Here is a 21,040-nt window from a genome sequence, read left to right as displayed (position 1 = left end):
TCATCCGTGTATTTCTGCGTTCCGTGGTGTCCTGTCTCTGCGTCCCTCTGCCCCGCACCCCCTTTGTACGGTCTCAGGTTTGCTATTTAGTTTCTCCCAGTTTAGGTTTCCGTTTGTAAAGTACTCATACCTCGTTGCCTGTTTTTGTCACCACCACCTTTGTAAATAAAACATCGCTCGTATCATCAGTTTGCTGCATCTTGGGTCCTCCTTTTCCTCCACACCACACGGCTCCCTCCGCCAGCCGTGACAATTACCCACTGTCAGACACAATTACAGCTAAGAGTCACTGTTTTTATAGTGTTAATTATTAATTACAGCAAGGAGCCAAAGCATTATCTTACTTACTGTATTTCTCTAGTTACTGTGTTTTTTCTAGTCTTAAGTGACAGTATCTGGGAGGTAGTGATTGGGTATATAAACGAGCATCTTCTGCAGGCGTTCACTAATCTGCAACAAACTGCATCTACAAATTGTGGAACAATATCGTAAGATTTCTGAATGTAAAATTACATGGATCAAATTTAATAGAAAAAATTGGATTTTGTATAAATTTATTATCACAGTACATAATATCGCCAAAAGATTCAGAGAATCTGAAGAAAACTCTGTCCAAATGACATGGTTAGAAATCAGTATTGGAACGCTTTCAGAAATCACTGTCTGTGAACACAGCTTACCCTGGTCTTCCACAAAAGCATTAAAACTCATCATCGTGGAGAGAAGAAGCTGTATGTGAACATTATCCAGAAACGCTGCTTCTCTGCACTAAAGCTCATTTTCTCAGTTTAAACCTTTGATATATTTTCTGGATTCTATTGTGATTAAAATAAGAGTTAATGAGATTTGCGAATCAAAATATTTTATTCACTACTATTTATTTGTTTAATTTACACATGGCTTGCCCCGCAAACTGTGACACTGTTACACTTATACTCAAACTGTGAGCTCTGTGGACGTTCTTTTTGCTACAGTTGAAAGCATGATTGCTTGACCTTCCTATCAGATGATTTATATTGTACATTTGTTTTTCTCTACAGTGTTGTTTTAGTGAACTGCACCTGCTTCTTAGACTCAAGATCAGATCTAGGTGAGGTCCTGGTTTGTAACCCTCCTCTTACTTCCGACTTCACAGTTTAGTCTTTCTTGATAGGCAGCTCACCTACATCACTGCTGGACTGCCTGTGAAGTCAGTGTATGTACAACTATTGTGTTTGATATGTCACAGTGAGTGGTTCGGTCCATGGTTTGGTGGGAGAAAATGTCCTGCTGACGTGCGTCTACACCAATAACTTCCCCCTCTCTTCTGGTACAAACAGGACAAACCTGTGTTTTACGTCATCGATGGCATGCTATCTGCTGAGTATCAGGACCAGATGTTCACAGGTCGAATACTGAGTTTTCCTGATCAGTACAAAGAGGGAAACTTCTCCATAATTCTGAAGAACATCCAGCTGTCAGAGAGTGGCTCCTACGACTGCTTCATCTCAATGGTGGGCTTAGTTCACCTCATCGTGTCAGGTTTGTAGCTCCCTCACACAGCTGTGCCTCATGTCATGCACAGCAGAATCTTTAAGAGTCACTCATATTAACCTGACTGATCCGGATCCTGTTTATGTTGCAGGAGCTGTCAATGCAACGACTCCTCTGTGGTTCTTATTATTCTGCTTTCCTGTTGAAACCTTTATAGAAATGTCTCCTCAGCAAAATATCCTCCTGACTGTGTGTGTTGCAGTGGAGTCACTGTGATCTGTGATTTAAGTGTGTGCACAGAGTTGATGCTTGAGGGAAAAGCTGTATTTGTCCTCACAGCTCTGTTCAGATTGAAGATGTCTTCACACACTTTAGTTCATTCGTTTTTGTATAATGACGGCCAGTCCTGCATAACTCTGCTGCTGTCTGAACTTCTGGAATTATTTATTTTACAAAAATATAAAGGTACTACACCATCTAACATGCTATTTAATGCCTGAAGGAACCCGTTTTGTTGATGACCAAATACTGTTGTTATTTATGGTTTAGTCTGTTTCATTTTAATATGTTTTAAATTCCTGTTTTCTGCTGTAAATGTCAAGCACAGCTCATAGTTTGTCAGTGTTTAAAGTGCATTTGAGGAGTGTGATGTTCTCTCATTCTGTCTTTATTCATCTATACACAGTATTTTCGGCTTGCTTCTGTTTCCATGCTATGCATTTCCCTTGTAGATCTCTGCTGTTTGCTGAGTCACATGACAATGAAAAAAACTTATAGATTACTTTTTGTGTGAACTGTAAAAAATAGAATTTTTTTCCAGCTTTCATTTTGTTCTGGTTGCAAAGATCAAAAAATGTCTTCCACTGTCACTCTTCTGCAAAGTGAAGAAAAGACTGAGAATCTGGAGAAAGTAAAGACAGCCATCCTTAAGTCTGTAAGTAAGTACTGAAACTGAAACAAAGCCTGAAAACACAGTGGGGCAAGCAGAACAGACAAAAGACTCGTGGAAGTTAACCACAATTTATACACATAGAAGGGCAAACAGGGAAACAAGACACAGCTTACCTAAATCACAGAGGACAACACGAGGGAAGCAAAACTAATAGCAAAGCAACTAACTGTAAAAATAAGACAGGAAGTGAGATAAAGGAGGAAACACGGACACATGAATGCAATACTGAGGGAAGACTCAAACACTAAACCAGCAAGAACTCAAGAAAAAAAGCAAGAGAAGTCACAGAGCACAACCTGGTAAAAGGACAAGGGTTTTAATAAAACGTTGATGATCTTTTTATGGCAACATGATGACATCAGTCTGTTAAGGTGTCACTGTGATGTTGTCAAATTGAAAAAATAAAAAGTGTGTTGTACAGCTGTTTCCATGCCTGTTAATATTATACTAAATATGTTTTCTTGAAAATTCCTTTCAAGGTGAACTTTGACCTTAGGCGCTAACAATACAGGTCAGGGTGAAACGATTATTACCGGTAATGTTCCCCAAGCCTAGTGTATTGTTGTTACGTTTTAAGGCAATCTATAAAAAAAAATGTGGATAAAGGGGTTTTACTGACTTTCACATTTGCTGTGACTTTGACCCGATTTTCACCAGAATTAGCTCAGCTGAAGCTGTTATTGGTATCTATAAGCACACAATATTTCAATACGATATCTTGAAAACTGTGGATGTTAGACAGACAAACAATCAAGCAGAATATTTAAATAAACAAAAGTCCAAAAACTGTGGATTAAATGACACATACAATGTAACTATACAGTAGCACAATGTTGCCTAAACTGTACAAGTCATAGGAAATTTACAAGATAATAAACTGTCTGATGATGTCATTATGAAGAATAGCACAGGTAAACAAAACAATATAAACAGTGACGTAAATTCACAGCAAGCCTCAGACGTGTTTAAAGGTTTCCTGCACACAAACACGCCTGACAAAAAACATGGAAAGAAAAAAAAATCACACCACCGTCTCTGAGTCAATCACATCTCTGCTTCCTTTCCACTGGTTTTTCACTCCAACCACCAGCACAGAGCACTCGGGTGTTACTTCAGTCTATCATAGACGGCTGTGACAGAAAGAACAAGGAAAAGGAAAATTTCCTCATCAGTGATGAAGCTTCTACTGTTCCACATAGTTCCATTCTGACTCCAAGGTTGTCAGAGTACATAAACAATGAAGGGGGGTGTTTTCATACCTTTGGCAGTTAAATTTGCATCTGACATCAGCAGCAGGACGTAATCACCTTCATGTGCGTCTCTCAGTGGTCGATTCTCTGCAGCTCGGTGGTGTTGCTGTGTCTGCTGTGCAGCTCGGGTGAGTCTAAGCTTTAAAATTTGTTTACTGTGATTCATTGGGGAGAAACGAGGACCTCAGAGTCCATCCAGCTCAGAGACTCTGACAGCTGTGAGATGAGATAAGTCCTGCTCTGAGTTTTTTAGAGGACAGAATAAAGATTTCAGTGAGTCTGTGAGCTTTTAAGGTGGACTTTTGAAGGCAGGATCTTTTGTTGTATTTATCCTACTCAGACCTGTTTTCAGTTCCCACTACTGAGACTTGTATCTGAGACTTGATCCCAGGTGTGGATCTCAGTGTGGAGCTCAGACCTCCAATCACAGCCACTGGGTTTGGAGTGGCTGTGATTGGAGTACTGAAATGGTTCAGTTTGTATCCATTTCAGTGATGATAATGTTGTTACTGTTTGAGCGGTCTGCATGATTCAGTAGTTATAGTTATATTTCCTGAATGTACACAGTTCAGCTGAAGAAAGTATACAAGGCACAGCAATGTACAGAGTGAAGAGTAACTGGAGCCTTTCTGCAGATCTTTGTAATCAACATGAACATAAATCCCATAAACATATAGACAAGTCAGTTAGTGAAGCTGTAGGGAACACCGGCTCCCTTGATGCCTCCTGTGTGCATTTCAACCCTCAGTGGCATCAAATAATACACCCTAAAAAATTATTCAGGGGCTTAGTAAATATCATTATAATTCTAAGTTAGATGACCTTGATTAAATCTTTGAAAATCACAAAAGTGTTATCTTGAGTTGAAAATACTGAAAAGAATGCTTAAATTTTCAACACCAGTTTTTGAGTTGAACTGAGCTCTTTTGTTCAAGTTTATTTAAAAGAAAAAAATTCTGTATTTGAAACACAGGGTGCATTATTTAAATCTACTCAATATATCTCATAGAAAGTACTCAAAATAACTGAGACACTGGTATTCATATTTATCATTGTCTTTAACTTTAATTATTAATGGTTCAAAATCAATATAATTTTGTCCCCCAATACTAACTTAAAACTTTGAGTAAGACTAATGACCTTTGGCATGTACCGCGCGCGAGGAGCATGGCCTCATGGGAGATTTTCTGCACGTTGAACGAGACAGACACACATCCACTGCAGACTTGGTAACGTTTTCAGGTAAGTGACCAATTCTTACATTAGCTGTCTTTATCCACACCGTTCTTTTATAACATGTTCTGAAGAAAGCGTTTGTCATGGTGGCTCACTTTTCGCAGCGTGTTTGTGCACGTTAATTTAAGTTTTCAACCCGTCTTCCAGTCAAGGCGGCGGGAAACCGCACCCTTTTATCCTTTTACGTTCTGAGTCGCTATCTGCGTTCCGGGTAATTTGACCGGAATGTCCCGGTACCAGCGACCTGACCGTTTAATCGGGGGCATTTTAGGAACCACGTGAAAGCAGGTGTGCTCAGACATTTCTAGAAAATGGCCCTGTTGAGTCGCGGTGCGGGAGCTGCGGTAGTCACGCGGCCTGACTCACTCTGTCAGGTTGTTCAGGAGATGAACAGACGTCATCAATGGCTTTGGTAACTAAGAAGACCTGCCCGTGGAACAGTTCATAGCAGCAACCATGCTGCTTAGCTTTCTTGTTCTATGTGGGGTCTTTCAGAGCATATAAGACGCTGTTTTCAGCTTTGTCCCAAACAGGGCCAGTTTTTGAGAGAACGCTGAGAGGACCGCCCGGGTCAGCAGATTACCTCATCCAGGGCCGGTCCAAAGTACTGTGGGGCCTTAAGTAAATTTAGACTCGGGGCCCTACTTCCTTTCAGATCCCAGAAAATAATGAAAAAAAAAAAAGCTTTGGTCCTTTGGGTCAAGCCAAAAGTACCATTATTTCCAGTATAGTTACTCCCAATTTACATAAATAAATGTTTATTTCAATCCAAGCTAAAATTTCTTATAAGAGATTGATGTTATGGCAGATTACTCAGTGACATGTTTTGTAATGATAAAGTTTTGATTTGTATTTTTTCAGCACCATCTTCACCACCAGGAGAAAAAAAATCTGCATCAACTACAAAGTAAAGCAGGTAATTTTACTCAGAGGACTTGATGTGTTAAATTTTGGAATGATATGATATTGTTTTATACAAGCTGAGTAGTGGATGGTGATACCACCTAAATATTTATACTGGTTTTGTGGTGGGTCATACAAATGCCAAAAATTTTTCAGTTCGGTAAATATATTGATGTGTTCATGGTCTGTCATCTAGTGTCACCATACTATCTTTTTATTTATACAGCGTGGTGATGTGATTCAGATTATTTCAATGTGGTTAAGTATTGTACTTTGTTCCATGTTGACTTATTTGTAAGTTGTATCCTCCACCTGAATTGGTAGTGAGTATTGGTTATTCAATCAGTTAATCATACAAAAACTGTGTAAATATGGTTATACACCATTCTGTCATCTTCATACTGTGAGACATATTTTCTCACAATTTTTTAGGTCACAGGTGATGAGATGGCAGTGTAAACTTTGCAAACATGAGGAGTCATCAAAAGTGTCACTACTCAAACATTATCGAGTGAAACATGGTACATTTGGTCATGGCTATTCCATACCCTGTCTTCATTTGAATTGTCCTTGCTCTTTTAACTGAATGAGGAATGAGGAATCTGAATCAAAACCAGAATGGTTCTAATCAAAACCATTCCCAAGCCTAGGGAACAATGAATGCTAGTAATTTCCGTTCACTTAACTTGTTTTAGGCTAAGCTAATGTAACCTGACTGAAGAATGACTGGGCTGATTGCAAAGTGCCTTTGTCTCACTTATCTAACTCTGGAGCACATAACGACAGACTAGATTTTACTGAAGAGTAAAGAGTGAAGAGTAATTTAATATTTTTATGAAACGTTGGTTACGTATTGTAACCCCAGATTCTATGAGTATAGGCGCAGCCCTTTAAGTGGGTATTCCCCTTGTGCACGCAGCACTGAAGTATTTTAGTCCACGCCCACCTGCTGTGTGGGCCTCACCCTGGTCTAGTATAAGTTACGGTGAGACCAGGAAATCGGCTCTACCGTTTTTCTTCACCCAGCCAGAAGATGTCCAGCGAGACCATCCGTCTGTGTCCATCCTGCCAGACCGGCTACATCATATCGTATGACCGACATGCCGTCTGCGTGGGCTGCCTCGGTCCTCACCATGCGGACCTCGCCCTCACACCTTAATCCTATTGCTGTTCCTGTTAGCTCCTCCCGCCAGAGGAAAAGCAGCGGAGGTCAGCCTTTTTCAAGGCTGATGCTGAGGAGGCGTTCCCGCTAAGAGAGAGGTACTCGCTGGAAGAAGCCATCGAGTTCTTCGATAGTGGGCCGGAATTGGATGATTCCACCCACCGTGAGGAAAACAGCAGTGGTGGCAGCTCCACTGCCTCCGAGCTGGGCAGCCTGGCGACAGAAGGGAGGCGGATGAGCGGACGCTCATCCACCCCTGGCCTTCACATGTCGGCGAGGACGCCGCTCCCAGTTGTTGGTGCGCTGCTCCTGGATCTGCCTGGCATCATCCAGGAGGCAGCTGGTGAGAAGGAACTTCCCGTCCCTCAGCCTGCTCCACCCCCATCGGATGATCTGGAGGGAAGGTATGGCTCCGTTGCCCAGATCCCATCTGGCCTCAGTTCCCGGCGGTGATGACCTACCTCTCTGAGGCAGCAGCAGAGCCAGCGAAGATTAGAGCGCCGGTCTCTACCTAGGGCTTCACAGAGGGCTTCACAGACTGGAGTTTTCCGCCTGTTCCCCCTCTAGAGCCGAGCCTCGCTTCAGTTTTCGGCACCAAAATGACCAAGGTCGTTGGACAGCGACCGGCCCATCCCGCCAAACTTGACCAGCTGATAGCAAGGTTCACTGATCGCGCACATCAATGCACTGTTCAGTCAGCTGCAGTGACTAACAACACTGCCTTGCTAGCGTTTGTCATCTCCAGGAAGGTGGAGGAAGCAGAGCTGCCAGAGGAGCTGAAAGGCTTTCTCTGTAAAGCCGCTGACGCGATTCTGAATATGTGCGCCACTTCAGCAGTGTGTTCCTCTCGCATCGCTGCCTGGCAGACGATGGTTCAGAGGGCAACCTGGCTCCGCCTCTTCCCTCCAAGATTATACAATCTCACAGGGAAATAGTGCAAGCAATTCATAACATAAAATTTAGAAGCTTAGTGGAAGATAATACTTTATGTTAAGGCTTTAGTCTGCATACTGAACAACTCCACTTATATGGATTTATGTCTGGATGAGTAAATTAATCTTTTGCATGTTAGAAAATAAGGTCCAGGTTGCAAAAAATGGTAGTTCCACTTAAAGATTTTTTTTTTTGATTGAATCAGAATTTTGGCCTTCAGATTTTTTTGTCCTTGGTTTTTTGTCCTCTCCCATCCAGGTCAGTGCAGAGTTTCATAGGATCACGACCCTGAACCTTGAACCAAAGTTCATGTCATCGTTGGACTTGTATTCATCCAAACTCCTGTCCTTGTTTCAAGCCAAGAAAGAAGGTGCTGGACAACGCCACAGGGCACAGTTAAACCTTCTGCTTCAGGTAAGGAAGATTGCATTTTCTAACCACAAAAACGTTCCAACACAGCACTGAAGAGGCCCTTCCACTAAAAACGGCTTTTCTTAGGTTTCTGTTCAATATTTTAGCTCCACAGGTGTTCTTACCTTGATGGTGGGTGTGAAAACAGGTCAACAACAGAAAAAAATTGTTATGTTTAAGCTAGAAATGGTAAGTCATGTTTTAAATGTGCAAATTTTGCCTCAGTTGAGACTTCCTGTTTTACAGAGTGGAAATTCCATCGAGAAAAAACGAGAAGTCATCATCAGATGTCTCATTGACCATCTGGGAGAGGATCCAAGTGCCTTAATCAAAACCTTTGAGGTTGGTGCAATAAATCTGTTTTAGGAATATTAGTAGTTTATTTTAGCTTGTGAGATCATAGAAAAGTTTTAAGATACTGTTCTAAAGAAAAAAAAAAACCACTTCAAAGCATACAAAAGAATAGCATTTGCTCAAAGATTTTGGAGCACAGTGTCCACATATTATGAGTACCGGTAATGTCATACAAATGAAACTTTTTGTTTCAATGTTTGGAAATATGTGAGCTGAAAACAGTTCTTTCTCTTTTTAAAGGACGGTGCTGATGCTGTCTTTGTTGAAGAGGCTTTGGCTGAGGAGGTGATGAAGATTTACCTGCTGCAGAATCAAGACAGGTCAGGCGAACCTACTGATGTGGGTATTGTTATTGAAGGCGTTACTGTTCTGGGCAAACTTGGGAATCTGAGCAAAGCCTGTTGCTATCTTTTGGGACTGTGCTATGCTCTGGATCTGAAATACCCCAAGAATTTCACATGCACATTTGAAGCATTTCAAAAAGTGTTCATGGAGCTGGATCCAGGAAACCTTTCTGTCAAGGTTCAAAGACTGAAAAATGACCTCTGTTCATTGTAGACAAAATTTCACAGGGCTGTTCTTAAAGTGTTAGACTTGTTAAGTGACATGTAATGCTCATCAAAAGGTTCAGTTGCGACATTACATTGTGTTGACATTCCTGTTCATAAATAATGTTTGTACCATAAACTGTGTTTGTATGTGTGTATTAACTTTTCCAGATTCACATTAAGGTGAACATACAGAAGAGAGTATCTTCTGTATGTTTGGTTTTTTTTTTTCGCAATCCTTTTTGAAACCTTTTTATTTAAATTATGGATGTTTTTTGGTCACTCTTTAGTTATAATCTTCCCAATTTTTTGGACTCAAAATAAGATGTTCAAAAACTATGTCACAGTGCAAAACTTCTTTTTTTTTTTTTCAGGATTTATATTTTTTTGGGATCTTAATTTTATTTTTGTCATTTGACCTTTTCTGAAAAGGTAAAGCACTGCGTTCACTTGAGCCACTTTTATTCTTTGTATGGCAGGTACATTTTTCTTGTTGTTAGCATCAATATGCCAGTTTTACAGAGTTTTTTATCAAGCATGCCAATTTGGATGCAATTTTATTATATAAGGCTGTTGTGACTGAAATTTTATCCAAGTTTTATCCACTGAATGTAGAACAGATTTCAGCTCACTGTGTTCAGAGAAGGAATCTGCTAAATGTGTGATTCACAAAAAAGCTGTTTAAAATAAATCATTGTGAACAATGTTGAACTGATGTGGTTCTTTTTTCCTGTGTGTGTGTGTGTGTGTGTGTGTGTGTGTGTGTGTGTGTGTGTGTGTGTGTGTGTGTGTACACACACACACACACTTAATTGTAATTAACGTTTTTGCTTAAGTTAACTTAAAAATATTAAGTAAATTGAACCATTATTTAAAAACAAATAATTGTAATGGTGTAGGTTAAATGTGCCAAGCATTTCAGCATTTCCTAATTAATATTTTATGTAGTTTTAACTTTTGGTTACTGTTGTTTTAACTTACATTTTCAAGTGTATTTACTCAATTTTGTATGTTACTGTAACATCTTTAATTGTTCATAACAACTTATTCCATTTTAGTTGGATTTACTCAATTAATAAGGTGTATTTAAGAGATGTGATTGTTTTTGCATTTACTCATTATTTTTGAGTGTAAAAGTGTTGCACCAAATATTTAAGTAATTATCAGTTTTAGTTCTTAGAGTGTATTACTGCAGTTATTTTTTCCCCGTTTTTTGTAAAATGATACATTTAAAAGCTATATTATTAACATCAATCATTATATTTTAGCACTAAAAATGTAAATTAGATTAAAGAGCTTGTGCATGCTGGTGGGTGGTCGTCTGACACACTGGTTAAGGACATTACATCAGAAATAGACTAGGAGTGTAGACGGTTGGTGCTACAGACAAACATATTTCTTGGTTCCACATTGCTTCCTGTCATTACTCCACATTAAGAGACAGTTTGTAGTGTAGTGTGGACACAGGGATGGTTTAAATATAACTGCCTCCATCAAACTGTGTCCCCCGTCTATTTTAAAAACCAATTTTAGGATATTATCAGGAAGTTGGCTGTTTATTGCTTTATACATATTTTTGGAGTTAAAAATGAATTGGTGAGTGAATTTAAGTGTTTTTTTATTTTTAAGAATCATTCATTATGATCTCTCTAACCAAAGTTTTGGATTTTCCTTATTGTCCTTTTTTGTAACATAGATAATGATGATAGAGAGATTTTATAAATACTGCTCCAAAGCCACACTATCCAGTTCTTACTGGTGGATCTCGAGATGTTTACAGGACAGATGCGATCATCTCCCCAGCAGGTTCTGGGTCTACCCCAGGGTCTCGTCCATTTGGGTTTGCCCAGAACAAAATCTAACAAAACCACCTCACCTGTCTGCTTTCAATGCACAGAATGTGCGAGATTGAGGTTTCCAGATTGTTTTATCAAGAATGTCTTCATGTTTACAAACCCTGTGAAACTGGCCTCTCTGCACATTTAGAGAAATTCAAGAGGGTTTGCTGAGTTCTTCACTTTGCACACAGTGAGCTAAAGCACAGAGCTGTGGTGAAGCTGTGCACAGGTAACCTGTAACTCACCTGTCCTGTCGTCCTGCAGCCAGCAGCCAGTCTGTGAGGACCGACTTTATCGGTGGTGAGGTCCTGCTGCCCTGCGTCTACTCTGAAAAGCTGTCCGAGCCGGTCACTGCCTTCTGGAGGGACAAGGATGACAAAGTTGTGTTGGACATCATCGAAAGCAAAGAGCATAAAATAGATCCAAAGTTTAAAGGTCGTGTGGTCAGCTTCCCAGACCAATACAAGACTGGAAACCTCTCCATCCTCATAAAGGGCCTGAGGGCGGACAACGCCGGCCCGTACGATTGCAACATCCCCAAAGTGGACTATCAGACCAAGATGACTCTGAAGGTCACAGGTCAGTTTGGCAGCACGAGCACTTCATTAGGAACACCTCAGTGTTTGTGCAGCAGCAGCAGAAAAGGATAAGCTGCAGTGATTAGTGAGTAGAAATGGATGGATGAAGGTCAGACAGTCAGGACAGGTTTCCTTTTTAAGTCTGATTTACTGCAGAAACTGTTCACAGTAAGTGTCGATGAAGCCTCAAGCTCACAAAGAGTTGACTGCTGCACAAAAAGCCTCCTTATGAATCCACTCCCCCTCCCACTAAATGCACAGTGGAGGGGTTAATCAGCAGCATATTTAAGACTATCCCACAGAAACTGTTCTGGCTCTTTTGTAACCATATGTAGAAAAAATAGACATTAGATCCTATTTGAAGACATAGCAGCAGGCAAATGTGGAAGGTGGACAAACGTTAACAGATTAAATTTTCATGAGTGGAACCAAATGATCCTTTAGCAGGTGTGGGTGTTTTGTATGATTGTTGTTCAGTTTGTGATCAAACTCAGTCTGCTTAAAGATGTTTTCTTGCTTGTTTTTGTTTGTTTCTAATCGATCCGATCATCAGTCGATCAGTATTTGAGTGTGAGGTTCAGCTAAAGAGCTGCAGTAGTGTTAAAAGCAGAGTGAAAAAACAGGAAACATCTGAACTAATGGTCAAAGGATGTGTTTTTTTTACTGTGTTAGCACCAGACAGAGATCACACTGCAGGTGATCTGCTGTGATCTGCAAGCTGTACAGAAACAAAGTAGCTGAATGTTTCTATTTTTTTACATCAGCAGCAGCAATGTTTCAGAGATTCCTATATGAATGCCCATAATTTTCAGATTTAGGCTTCCTTCCTTAAAATCAAACAACTTAGTGTTTCTTTATGTTCAGTTCTTATTAAACTGATGATTGGTTTTTTTGTGTTGCAGTGAAACCTGCTGTTAAAATAACGACTCCACATCCTGAGCCTCCTACGACTCGTGGTGCAGCAGTGACGACCTCCAAACACCACCTTTCTCTCCTCTCTGCCCCTCTGCTTGTGCTCTTCAGCTCTTTAAAGTAGGCAAAGAGGACTTGTTGTTGTGCTTCTCTGTTTAAGGATAGTCTTCATGCCTTGTTTAAATAACCTTTTATTAACAAAATGACAGTTGACACCTAAAATATGCCGTTTGTTATATTTACCACCACTGCTGCTGTTTCTAAAACAAATATGTGAAAATATCCTCAAGGCTGGCAGCCTGAGCACCTTATAAACAATCGTTAAGCTTCACTTGGTTTAGAATAGAAATAGAAACATCCTTTATTTTCCCTCATTGGGCCAATTCCGGTAGGACTTTATGTTTACCTACATATTTTACATTTAAGCGGTCTTTATGGGAGCTCAAATATGCAAACCTCAGATGTGTGTGAAACTTTAAAGGTGGCACAAAGAGCTGAACCAATTTATAAGAGGGGAAAACTTGACTGATTTTAAGGGTTTTTTTGTTATCAAACCAAAACAAGACACTTGAAGCTATTTTGACATTTTTTGCTCATATCAGTTAATCCAAATGTTGTATTGCTTCCATTGTCACTGATTTACTTCACTTTGTGTGTTCTCGCAACTTTTATACCTTAGATTTTATCTGTCAGTATTTTATATGGTTTATTTATTAGCTTGTTTAATTTTTACAGTTTCCTAATATTTATTTTTAGAATGTAGTTGTAAAGTAGTAACAAGAAACAGTGTTTATTACTTAGTACTAATAATATTTGGCTTTTGAGTTCTGTAAAAGTGGAAAATGTTGGGGAAAAAAAACTCTCCCTCTTTTGTTTTTATTCATTTTTTTCTGTTTTCAACAATGAATCATTCACCTTTACTTCTTTCATTGTGTTGTTAGCAAATAGTTCTAAAATTCAGCTAGAGCTTTTCTTTAAAACACACGTTAGGATGATTTAAAGTCTTTTGAACACAACCCAAACTTTACAGGTACTAACTGTAATGGGAGTGAAAGTATTTAAATGTGTTAGAAGGTCTTAATCAAAAGTTTAAGTTAATTGTTTTTCTTTAATTTAATACTTACGGATGTCATTAAAATCTTTCTCAGTGACTTTTCAGACATCTGATTTCTTTACGTTATAAAAACAAAAGTGACGCAGTTGAAATCTCACCAGAGATCACACTGAGCTGAAGTTTAAGCTTTCAGCCTCGTGGTGCCATCATGTGATCATATCAAAAACCAAACACAACAAACATGTACGAGATGCTTTTTTTAATTGGTGTTCTGGAGGATTATCGCCATCTGCTGGATCCTGTAAGAAACAACTCTGACCTGTGAGAGATTAATAACAGATCAGTGGTCTTTAGAGTCTTCTTCTTCTGTTCTCATTGAGCATCACTTTGGCCTTCATAACAAAGCAAGTCGCTGTTACACCCCAGTCCATTTATTTAAGAGAAAAACCAAGAAATAATATTGATATTTCTCATGTGTACATATTTCTACTAAATATGTTTCAGTTTTTCTGTTAGTTTTTTGCTCCAAATACATACATCCTGATGTCTTTGGACAACTGATCTGGCAGTAGCATAGGCACACTTAAAATTTCTTCGGAAATTTTCGCTTTCTAGATAGCGAAAATTTACAAAGCTTTCACTTTCACTCCACATTAAATGTAATTATATGATTTATTTATTACATTTAATGTGGAGTGAAAGTGTGCTTTGTCTCTAGGGGCCACCATAAAAGTATTTAGTCTTTAAATAAAGAAAGAGTCCAGCTCAGTCTGTGTTCGAGGCCTCGCTCCTATCAAGGATTCAGTAGGAGGAAGATGAGGAGCGTGAGGCTGGTGGTGAGATGAAGGTAACCTGCCGTGAAGCTGGAGTCTGCAGATGAAGGTCCTGGAGTCCTCTGAGCTTCAGACACGCAGTGATCTGCATCAGGAGCAAAGAGCAGAGGAGCTCAGAGGGACACGACAACAAAGCTGTGAACATGCTCAGAGAGGAGGAGGAGCTAACCTGACACAGTGAGCTGGATAGTCTCCTTGAGCTTCAGCTGTGGGATGAAGCAGGTGTAGCTGCGGCTGTCTGACAGCTGCAGGTGCTTCAGGAGGATGGAGAAGTTTCCCTGGTTACAGGTGTGAGGAAAGCTCTGCACTCGCCCTCTGAACAGGTGATGCTGGAAGCGAACATAAGGGCTGCTGAGGATGATGTCCAGCACAGTCCGGTCCTCTCTGTCCCTCCAGAAAACACCGACTTTGTGAGGCAGGCGCCGCAGCTCGGGGCAGACGCACTGCAGCAGGACTTCACCTCCAACCGGGGCGCACACATGCACCACACTGCTCACTGACAGACACACAAACACAACAGCAAGCATCGAGACCATGCTGAGGGAGGTTACCTGACACGTAATCTCAGAAAAACGTAACGTGGGGTCGACACAGACCTTAATGGATGAGTGACATGGAAGGTTATAGTGTAGCGTTAAAAGGGGTTTCGTATGTTACAACGTAGATTTCCCACACCAGCTTAGATCACACTTAAATCAGCTGAGAGACATAATCTCTCCAGTGTGTCTTGGATCTGCACTACAGACTTTGCAAAGGAGGACATACCTGAAAAATCTCGTCTAGGAGGAGTCAGAGCAGCATCCAGTCGGATGCCTGAACAAAGTCAACTGCCTCCCTTTGATGTGGAGGAGCGGCAGCTCTACCTTGAGACCCTCTGAATGATTAGGTTATCTTTCACCCACAGCTCTCTCTTCACCACGATGACCCAGTACTTCAGACTCCACGCTAATCCATCCGCTAATCTCCCGTTCCTCTCTAAACCAAGATACTAAACTCCTCTCCTGCTTTAGTATCATGTGACGTCACACAGACGCACCAACATCACCAAACGTCACCAAAACCAATGACGAGTAAAGACAGTGAGTAACGAAGGCTTCAGGAGAAACATCAGCACACTGGAGAAAAGAGAGAGTGGAGGAACATGTGGCTTCAGCAAGTCAGATAAGTACACAGGAGCCAGACCATTTAAAGATTTAAAAACCAATAAAAGGACCTTAAAACGAACCCTAAAATCAATGGGAAGCCAATGCAAGGAAGCCAGAACCGGAGTGATGTGATCGAATTTCCTACTACCGGTTAAAAATCGCGCCGCCGCGTTTTGCACTAACTGCAGGCGTGACAAGGTGCCCGACCCGACCCCTATTAAAAGGGAATTACAATAGTCCAGACGTGAGGTGATAAAAGCATGAATAAGAGTTTCCAAATTGGGTTTGGAAAGGAAAGGCTTAACCTTCGACAGGCGTCTGAGGTGATAAAAAGCTGATTTTACCACCCCACTTACATGACCTTCAAAAGTAAGCGCAGAATCAAGTTTAACACCAAGATTAGTGACTGAACTTTTCAGATGAGAGGTCAAATCACCAAAATCAACATCTGGAGAATCAGTAGAACGATGCGGGCCATATAAAATTGCTTCCGTTTTGCGACCATTAAAATTCAAAAAATTATTTGCCATCCATAATTTAATATCGCTAAGACAGTCAAGCAGTGATTGACATGGGGAGGTATCCAAATGACTAAAAGGTAAGTAAAGCTGACAGTCATCGGCATACAAATGAAATGACACTCCGTGTTTACGAAAAATCGCACCAAGGGGGAGTAAATACAGCGAGAAAAGTAATGGCCCAAGGATAGATCCCTGGGGCACACCCCAAAGCAGAGGGGCCACAGAGGAAGCGGCCAACCCCAGCTTGACACAAAAACTCCTTTCGGAAAGATATGATTTTATCCATGACAATGCCAGATCAGAAATGATTCAGCACAGGAGGGAGGGGGTGAGCAAGTCCTGAGTGATTCGCTTATGCTTACGATTCAGCACAGGAAGGGAGGGGGTGAGTATCTCAAATGTGTTGTTAGCATGTTAGCAGCGCGATGCTACTCTGACCGAGGAGCTATTTTCTTGATGTGAGCTTCTACTCAGGGTTTTTTCTTCCAGTTCAGAGCAGAAATGCTTTTGTTACGAAACTGGCTGTTGTTTTTTCCCCCCACAATTTTAATTATAAGCTAGATATATTCCTACTAATGGAATTAGTTTGCTAACAACAACAATGATGAGTCAGTGAGTCAATTGGGCTTGTGAATCATGATTCACTTGTCAAGTGATTCTCGAGTATTCAACGATTCGTTCACGAATCGAACATCACTAGTTAAGAAGTGAAACGCACAAATGTGAGAAACTGCTGCTTCTTACTGTCAGTCTGTCTGTGTCCCTGAGCTTCATGCTCACCTGTCACAGGTAACTCTGAGAGCTCTCCAACCTCTCTTTGAACCTGAGCAGACAGGCTGAGCAAGGCTGGGAGTGAACACCTAAGGACCTGCTGCACGTCACACCTGTGTAAAAGCTCCATGTCCATCCAACAGGCTCAGTTTCTTCTTCTTCCCTTGCTCTCTAACCTCAGCTGGCTCCACTCTCACACCAGGCGAACTGCATCTGCACATGTGCCAAAAGGCCTGTCTTTGCCTTTCACACTAAAAGCTCCAACTGCTGGAGCGCCAGACTACACAGCACCAGGTGGAGCTGTGTCTCCACCTGGTGGACACATTGAGAAACAGCTTTGCTCTCGCTATCTTTAAATGAGTAAACTTATTTAATCTGCTTTAATCAGTGCTGTGAATGTAAATAAAAATAATCCACTCCAATCCTCAGTTCTTTACTTCATTTATTTATTTTATATTGGTAACATGTACAATCCATCTCGAAAATCCCCCCGGACGCCCCGGACAGAACGTGAAAAGTGGACATGTCCGGGGAAAAGAGGACGGTTGGTCACCCTAAACTTTACCTCCCCCATAAAGGACTTTCATGTGTGGCTGAAGGTCAGTGAGTGTCTATGTAATCCAGTCTTTACTTCATATACATGTGTATGAGGTTTTCCTGTATTCCGACAGAGGACCCATGTTTGCGTTGTGAGCGTTTGTTCTGCGCTGACAGACGGGACTGACAGCGCGCAGCAACGCACCTAATGATGTTTAAAAGATCCCAAAGCGCAAGTGCATCTTTTCAGACGAACTGAAAAAGAATTTTCCTCATACCGACCATAGCTGGACTGGCCACCGGTGGGCCGATGGTGATTTTTCGTTTTTACAGCCGATGGTTTTGTTGTTGTTGTTGTTGTAACGGTATAAACAATGTAAGGTGGTGGATTGGCTAGATGCTGGCCGATGTGTAAAAATAACTAAGTTATTTGGTGGTGGCTATGGCGGAGCTTCCACAGAGGCCAGCAGGTGGATGAGTGAAAGGGGAGGCAGGAGGAGCAGAGACCCGAGGCGGCCGCCGGTCCGAGTATCAGGTGAACTGAACTTCAGGTGAGAAGTTATGACCTGCAGTCTATCTGGGTCAGATATAAACCAAGTTTAGGTAGAGTTAATTTTCGTTGTGCTGACTTTTTACAGTCAGTTACAATAGCTCGTACTGTGTACTAGCTAGCATGACGGAGTTTCTATACAGCTGGGTGGGTGCTATGATGTTATGATAGTGATATGATATCGGTTTGGATATGTGGCGAGAGGGAAACATGAAGATGAAACCAGGAGATGTCCTTACTGAATCAGCAGAGCTGAACAGGTGATGGAGAAACAGGTTTACCTTTTAGGTGACACAAATGAGTTGAAGGGAAGTTATGAACTGTTTCTGAGAGACAAATAACACCAGGATCCTTTTCTAAGTAGCTGACAGCTGGTAACTGTGCAGGGGCGGGTCTAGCAAAGTTTTGCCAGGGGGCCAGGTAGGGCACTAACAGGGAAAAGGGAGGCACAAAGAAATACTTTTCTTTCTTATTCGCATTTAAAATGTCTAGCTTTTAATAAATAATTATCTGAATCTTACAGCCAAAGTTTTTATCTGATGTACAACGTATAGAAATCATACATATACCAACAAGACAGTGTACATCACATCACAACAGCATTTGTTTTCATTCAAAGGCTTTATGGCTTTTCCTATAATACCTGGTGGGCCGGTCTCTAGTCAAAATGCCCCGGTCAATTTTTTGTTCCAGTCCAGCCCTCATACCGTCCCAGTACTGGTAATTTTTCTTATGCAGATGCGCCATTATTTCTGTACCATTATTTAATTCCAGAGGTTTTGAAGTTTGTTTGTTTTTTGCACTTGTTGACTTGTAAAACCCTATATGACATATTTTATTTCACAATTCATTAACCACACAGAGAAGGCATCGTTTAAATATGTTAAATATGTTAAATATGTTTCTTTAAACAAGTTCTTCATGAATGAGCTAAGTGTCCTCTTTTTTGGAAATCAAAATATGGTCACCCTAGTTAAAAGATGGGTTGTGGAGTTTCTAGAGATGCCTTTAAATGTTTTTTTTTTTTTTAAAGCGCCTTCATTCAGTTTAAAATGGCCGAACTCCATGCTTGCATTTCCACAGAAAAAGACATTCAGGAAATTCAGGAGTGGTCCATACTGTGTTCCTGTGAAACCTGGCTGGGGGAGAGGATACCCGATACGGCAATAACACCAGAGGGCTACACGGTCTTCAGAGCGAATTGAAGCGCCACGGACAGCGGCAAGATCCGTGGCGGTGGAACGGCCGCCCTCGTCCAGCAAATCCTGTCCTAAAAATGTGGAATTTCTGAATCTGAGGTTAAGGCCTTTTTATTTGCCCAGAGAACTGCAGTGCATCATTGTGAGTGCCGTGTACATTACCCCCATCTGCTAATGAGGAGGTTGCACTGAAAAAGCTGCATGACATGATCAGCGAGCACGAAAATAAAAACCCAAACTGCATCAGTTTGTAACCTTCCCCACCAGGGGAAATAAAACACTGGATCACTGTTACAGCAACATCAAAAATGCCTTCTCAGCTGTACCAAATCTGGGTACAGGGCTCTGGTAGACAATGTTCTTTTCTATGGCAAGGAAAACAACCTCATCCTCAACACAGACAAGACCAAGGAATTAATACTGGACATTCAGCTACTCAGGAAAGCCGGCATGAACCATTGCCCTCTCACGCAGGCCTACAGAGGACCAGAGATGGGCAGTAACGCGTTACTGTAATCTGATTACTTTTTTCGAGTAACGAGTAAAGTAAGGGATTACTATTGCAAAAACGGTAATTAGATTACCGTTACTTCCCCGTAGGAACACTGCGTTACTGCGTTACTAAAACCGTGATTTTTTGCGAGAATGTCTCACGACAGTGACGTAAGCAAGTGCGACGTTTGTGACAACAGCTGTGTGCAGATCAACAATGGATCACATATCGATTGTGGGAGAGAGTATGAGCGTGCAGCGTTTAAAGCATGGAAGTACTGACCTTACTTTGAGTTTGATTCCATAAAAAGTGACAAAAACATTAGCGTCCGTTGTGTGTGGGAAGAAAACTTCTTTTTACGGCGAAAAAAAACCCTAAACTTCCAAGCAAGCACCGAGTGCGCCATGACGTAATGGGAATAATAATAATAATGGATACTTTATTGATCCCCATGGGGAAATTACTTGTTTTTCTCTGCATTTGACCCATTCACTCAGTGAAGCAGTGGGCAGCCCACTAAGCAGGCGCCTGGGGAGCAGTGTGTAGGGACGGTACCTTGCTCAGGGGTACCTCAGGGTAGCCGTTAAGTGGATTCGAACCGCCGACCTTCCGATCATGGGGCGACCACTTTACCTACTGAGCTATCCCTGCCCAACTCATGGGGTGAAACTCACAGAGAAAGTCGCGGATTCTTCAACTGGCCGCGGCACACCTGCACCAGGGTAAACCTCCACCTACCGCAGTGCTGCTTAATAGGTGAAAATAGAGCAACAGGACCGCTGAGTCTTTGACTTTATTTATTTTCTGCTGTGTTTTACTTGCATCTATTTGAAAGAGTGAGTGTAAACACAAAAAATATTTTATTTTATGTGCTGGAATGTGCAGAAAATAGGTTTAAATGTTAAACTAATTTATTCAACTCAGAGAATGTTGCATATAATTAAATTTTTGCTTGATGCATAAAGTTAAAAGATTAAAACTGATAAAACAAGTTAAAAAAAGAGACTTTTCCATTTGATTACATTTTGTATGATGGATTATGTAGAAAAAGTAGAATTGGGCTGAAAGATCTATCGCTTTATCACCTCTTCAGGTTGTAAATCGTGTTTTTAAAAAGTAACTAAGTAACTAAGTAATTAATTACTTTTGAAAATAAGTAATCAGTAAAGTAACGGGATTACTTTTTGGGGGAAGTAATCAGTAATTAGTTACTGATTACCTTTTTCAAGTAACTTGACCAACACTGCAGAGGACTAATAGAGAGGTTCCTCACTGCAGGCATCACTGTCTGGTACGGAAACACCACACGGGCAGAGAGGAAAGCTCTGCAAAGAGTCATAAAGTCTGCAGAGAGGATCATAGGAACAAAACTTCCTTCCATCGACTT

The 21,040-nt window shown here is 41.0% G+C and overlaps 3 protein-coding genes and 1 long non-coding RNA gene across 4 annotated transcripts; 3 read left to right on the top strand and 1 right to left on the bottom strand.

Moving 5' to 3' along the window:
• Nucleotide 1: 1 nt before the first annotated feature.
• Nucleotides 2-2,708, top strand: LOC147301565 (uncharacterized). The gene is made up of 4 exons (XR_015127271.1): nucleotides 2-65; nucleotides 1,041-1,090; nucleotides 1,320-1,521; nucleotides 1,625-2,708. It is a non-coding gene; the product is annotated as an uncharacterized LOC147301565 (long non-coding RNA).
• A 961-nt stretch (nucleotides 2,709-3,669) lies between these two features.
• On the top strand, nucleotides 3,670-12,733 carry LOC147301563 (uncharacterized). Its single transcript, XM_086284080.1, has 3 exons — nucleotides 3,670-3,803; nucleotides 11,325-11,639; nucleotides 12,541-12,733. The coding sequence occupies exons 1-3, from the start codon at nucleotides 3,737-3,739 to the stop codon at nucleotides 12,672-12,674; spliced, it is 516 nt and encodes a 171-aa protein (XP_086140206.1). The 5' UTR covers nucleotides 3,670-3,736; the 3' UTR covers nucleotides 12,675-12,733.
• LOC147301564 (uncharacterized) lies at nucleotides 4,882-9,927 on the top strand. The gene is made up of 5 exons (XM_086282683.1): nucleotides 4,882-4,917; nucleotides 5,773-5,827; nucleotides 8,168-8,323; nucleotides 8,567-8,662; nucleotides 8,915-9,927. The coding sequence occupies exons 3-5, from the start codon at nucleotides 8,219-8,221 to the stop codon at nucleotides 9,230-9,232; spliced, it is 519 nt and encodes a 172-aa protein (XP_086138809.1). The 5' UTR covers nucleotides 4,882-4,917; nucleotides 5,773-5,827; nucleotides 8,168-8,218; the 3' UTR covers nucleotides 9,233-9,927.
• Nucleotides 12,734-13,891: 1,158 nt separating the features above from the next.
• On the bottom strand, nucleotides 13,892-17,010 carry LOC147301562 (uncharacterized). The gene is made up of 3 exons (XM_086284703.1): nucleotides 16,884-17,010; nucleotides 14,607-14,933; nucleotides 13,892-14,522 (listed from the first exon to the last, which is right to left on the bottom strand). The coding sequence occupies exons 1-3, from the start codon at nucleotides 17,008-17,010 to the stop codon at nucleotides 14,398-14,400; spliced, it is 579 nt and encodes a 192-aa protein (XP_086140829.1). The 3' UTR covers nucleotides 13,892-14,397.
• Between the last annotated feature and the right edge of the window lie 4,030 nt (nucleotides 17,011-21,040).

The sequence above is a fragment of the Aulonocara sp. 'chitande type north' Nkhata Bay genome, linkage group LG23 (genome assembly GCF_057382095.1).
Source record: "Aulonocara sp. 'chitande type north' Nkhata Bay isolate Kocher_YH1m ecotype deep benthic linkage group LG23, A_spYH_male_GT1.1, whole genome shotgun sequence".
Taxonomy (NCBI): Eukaryota; Metazoa; Chordata; class Actinopteri; order Cichliformes; family Cichlidae; genus Aulonocara; species Aulonocara sp. 'chitande type north' Nkhata Bay.
Note: the sequence above shows the minus strand (reverse complement) of the source record. Positions and strands in the feature narration are given on the sequence as shown.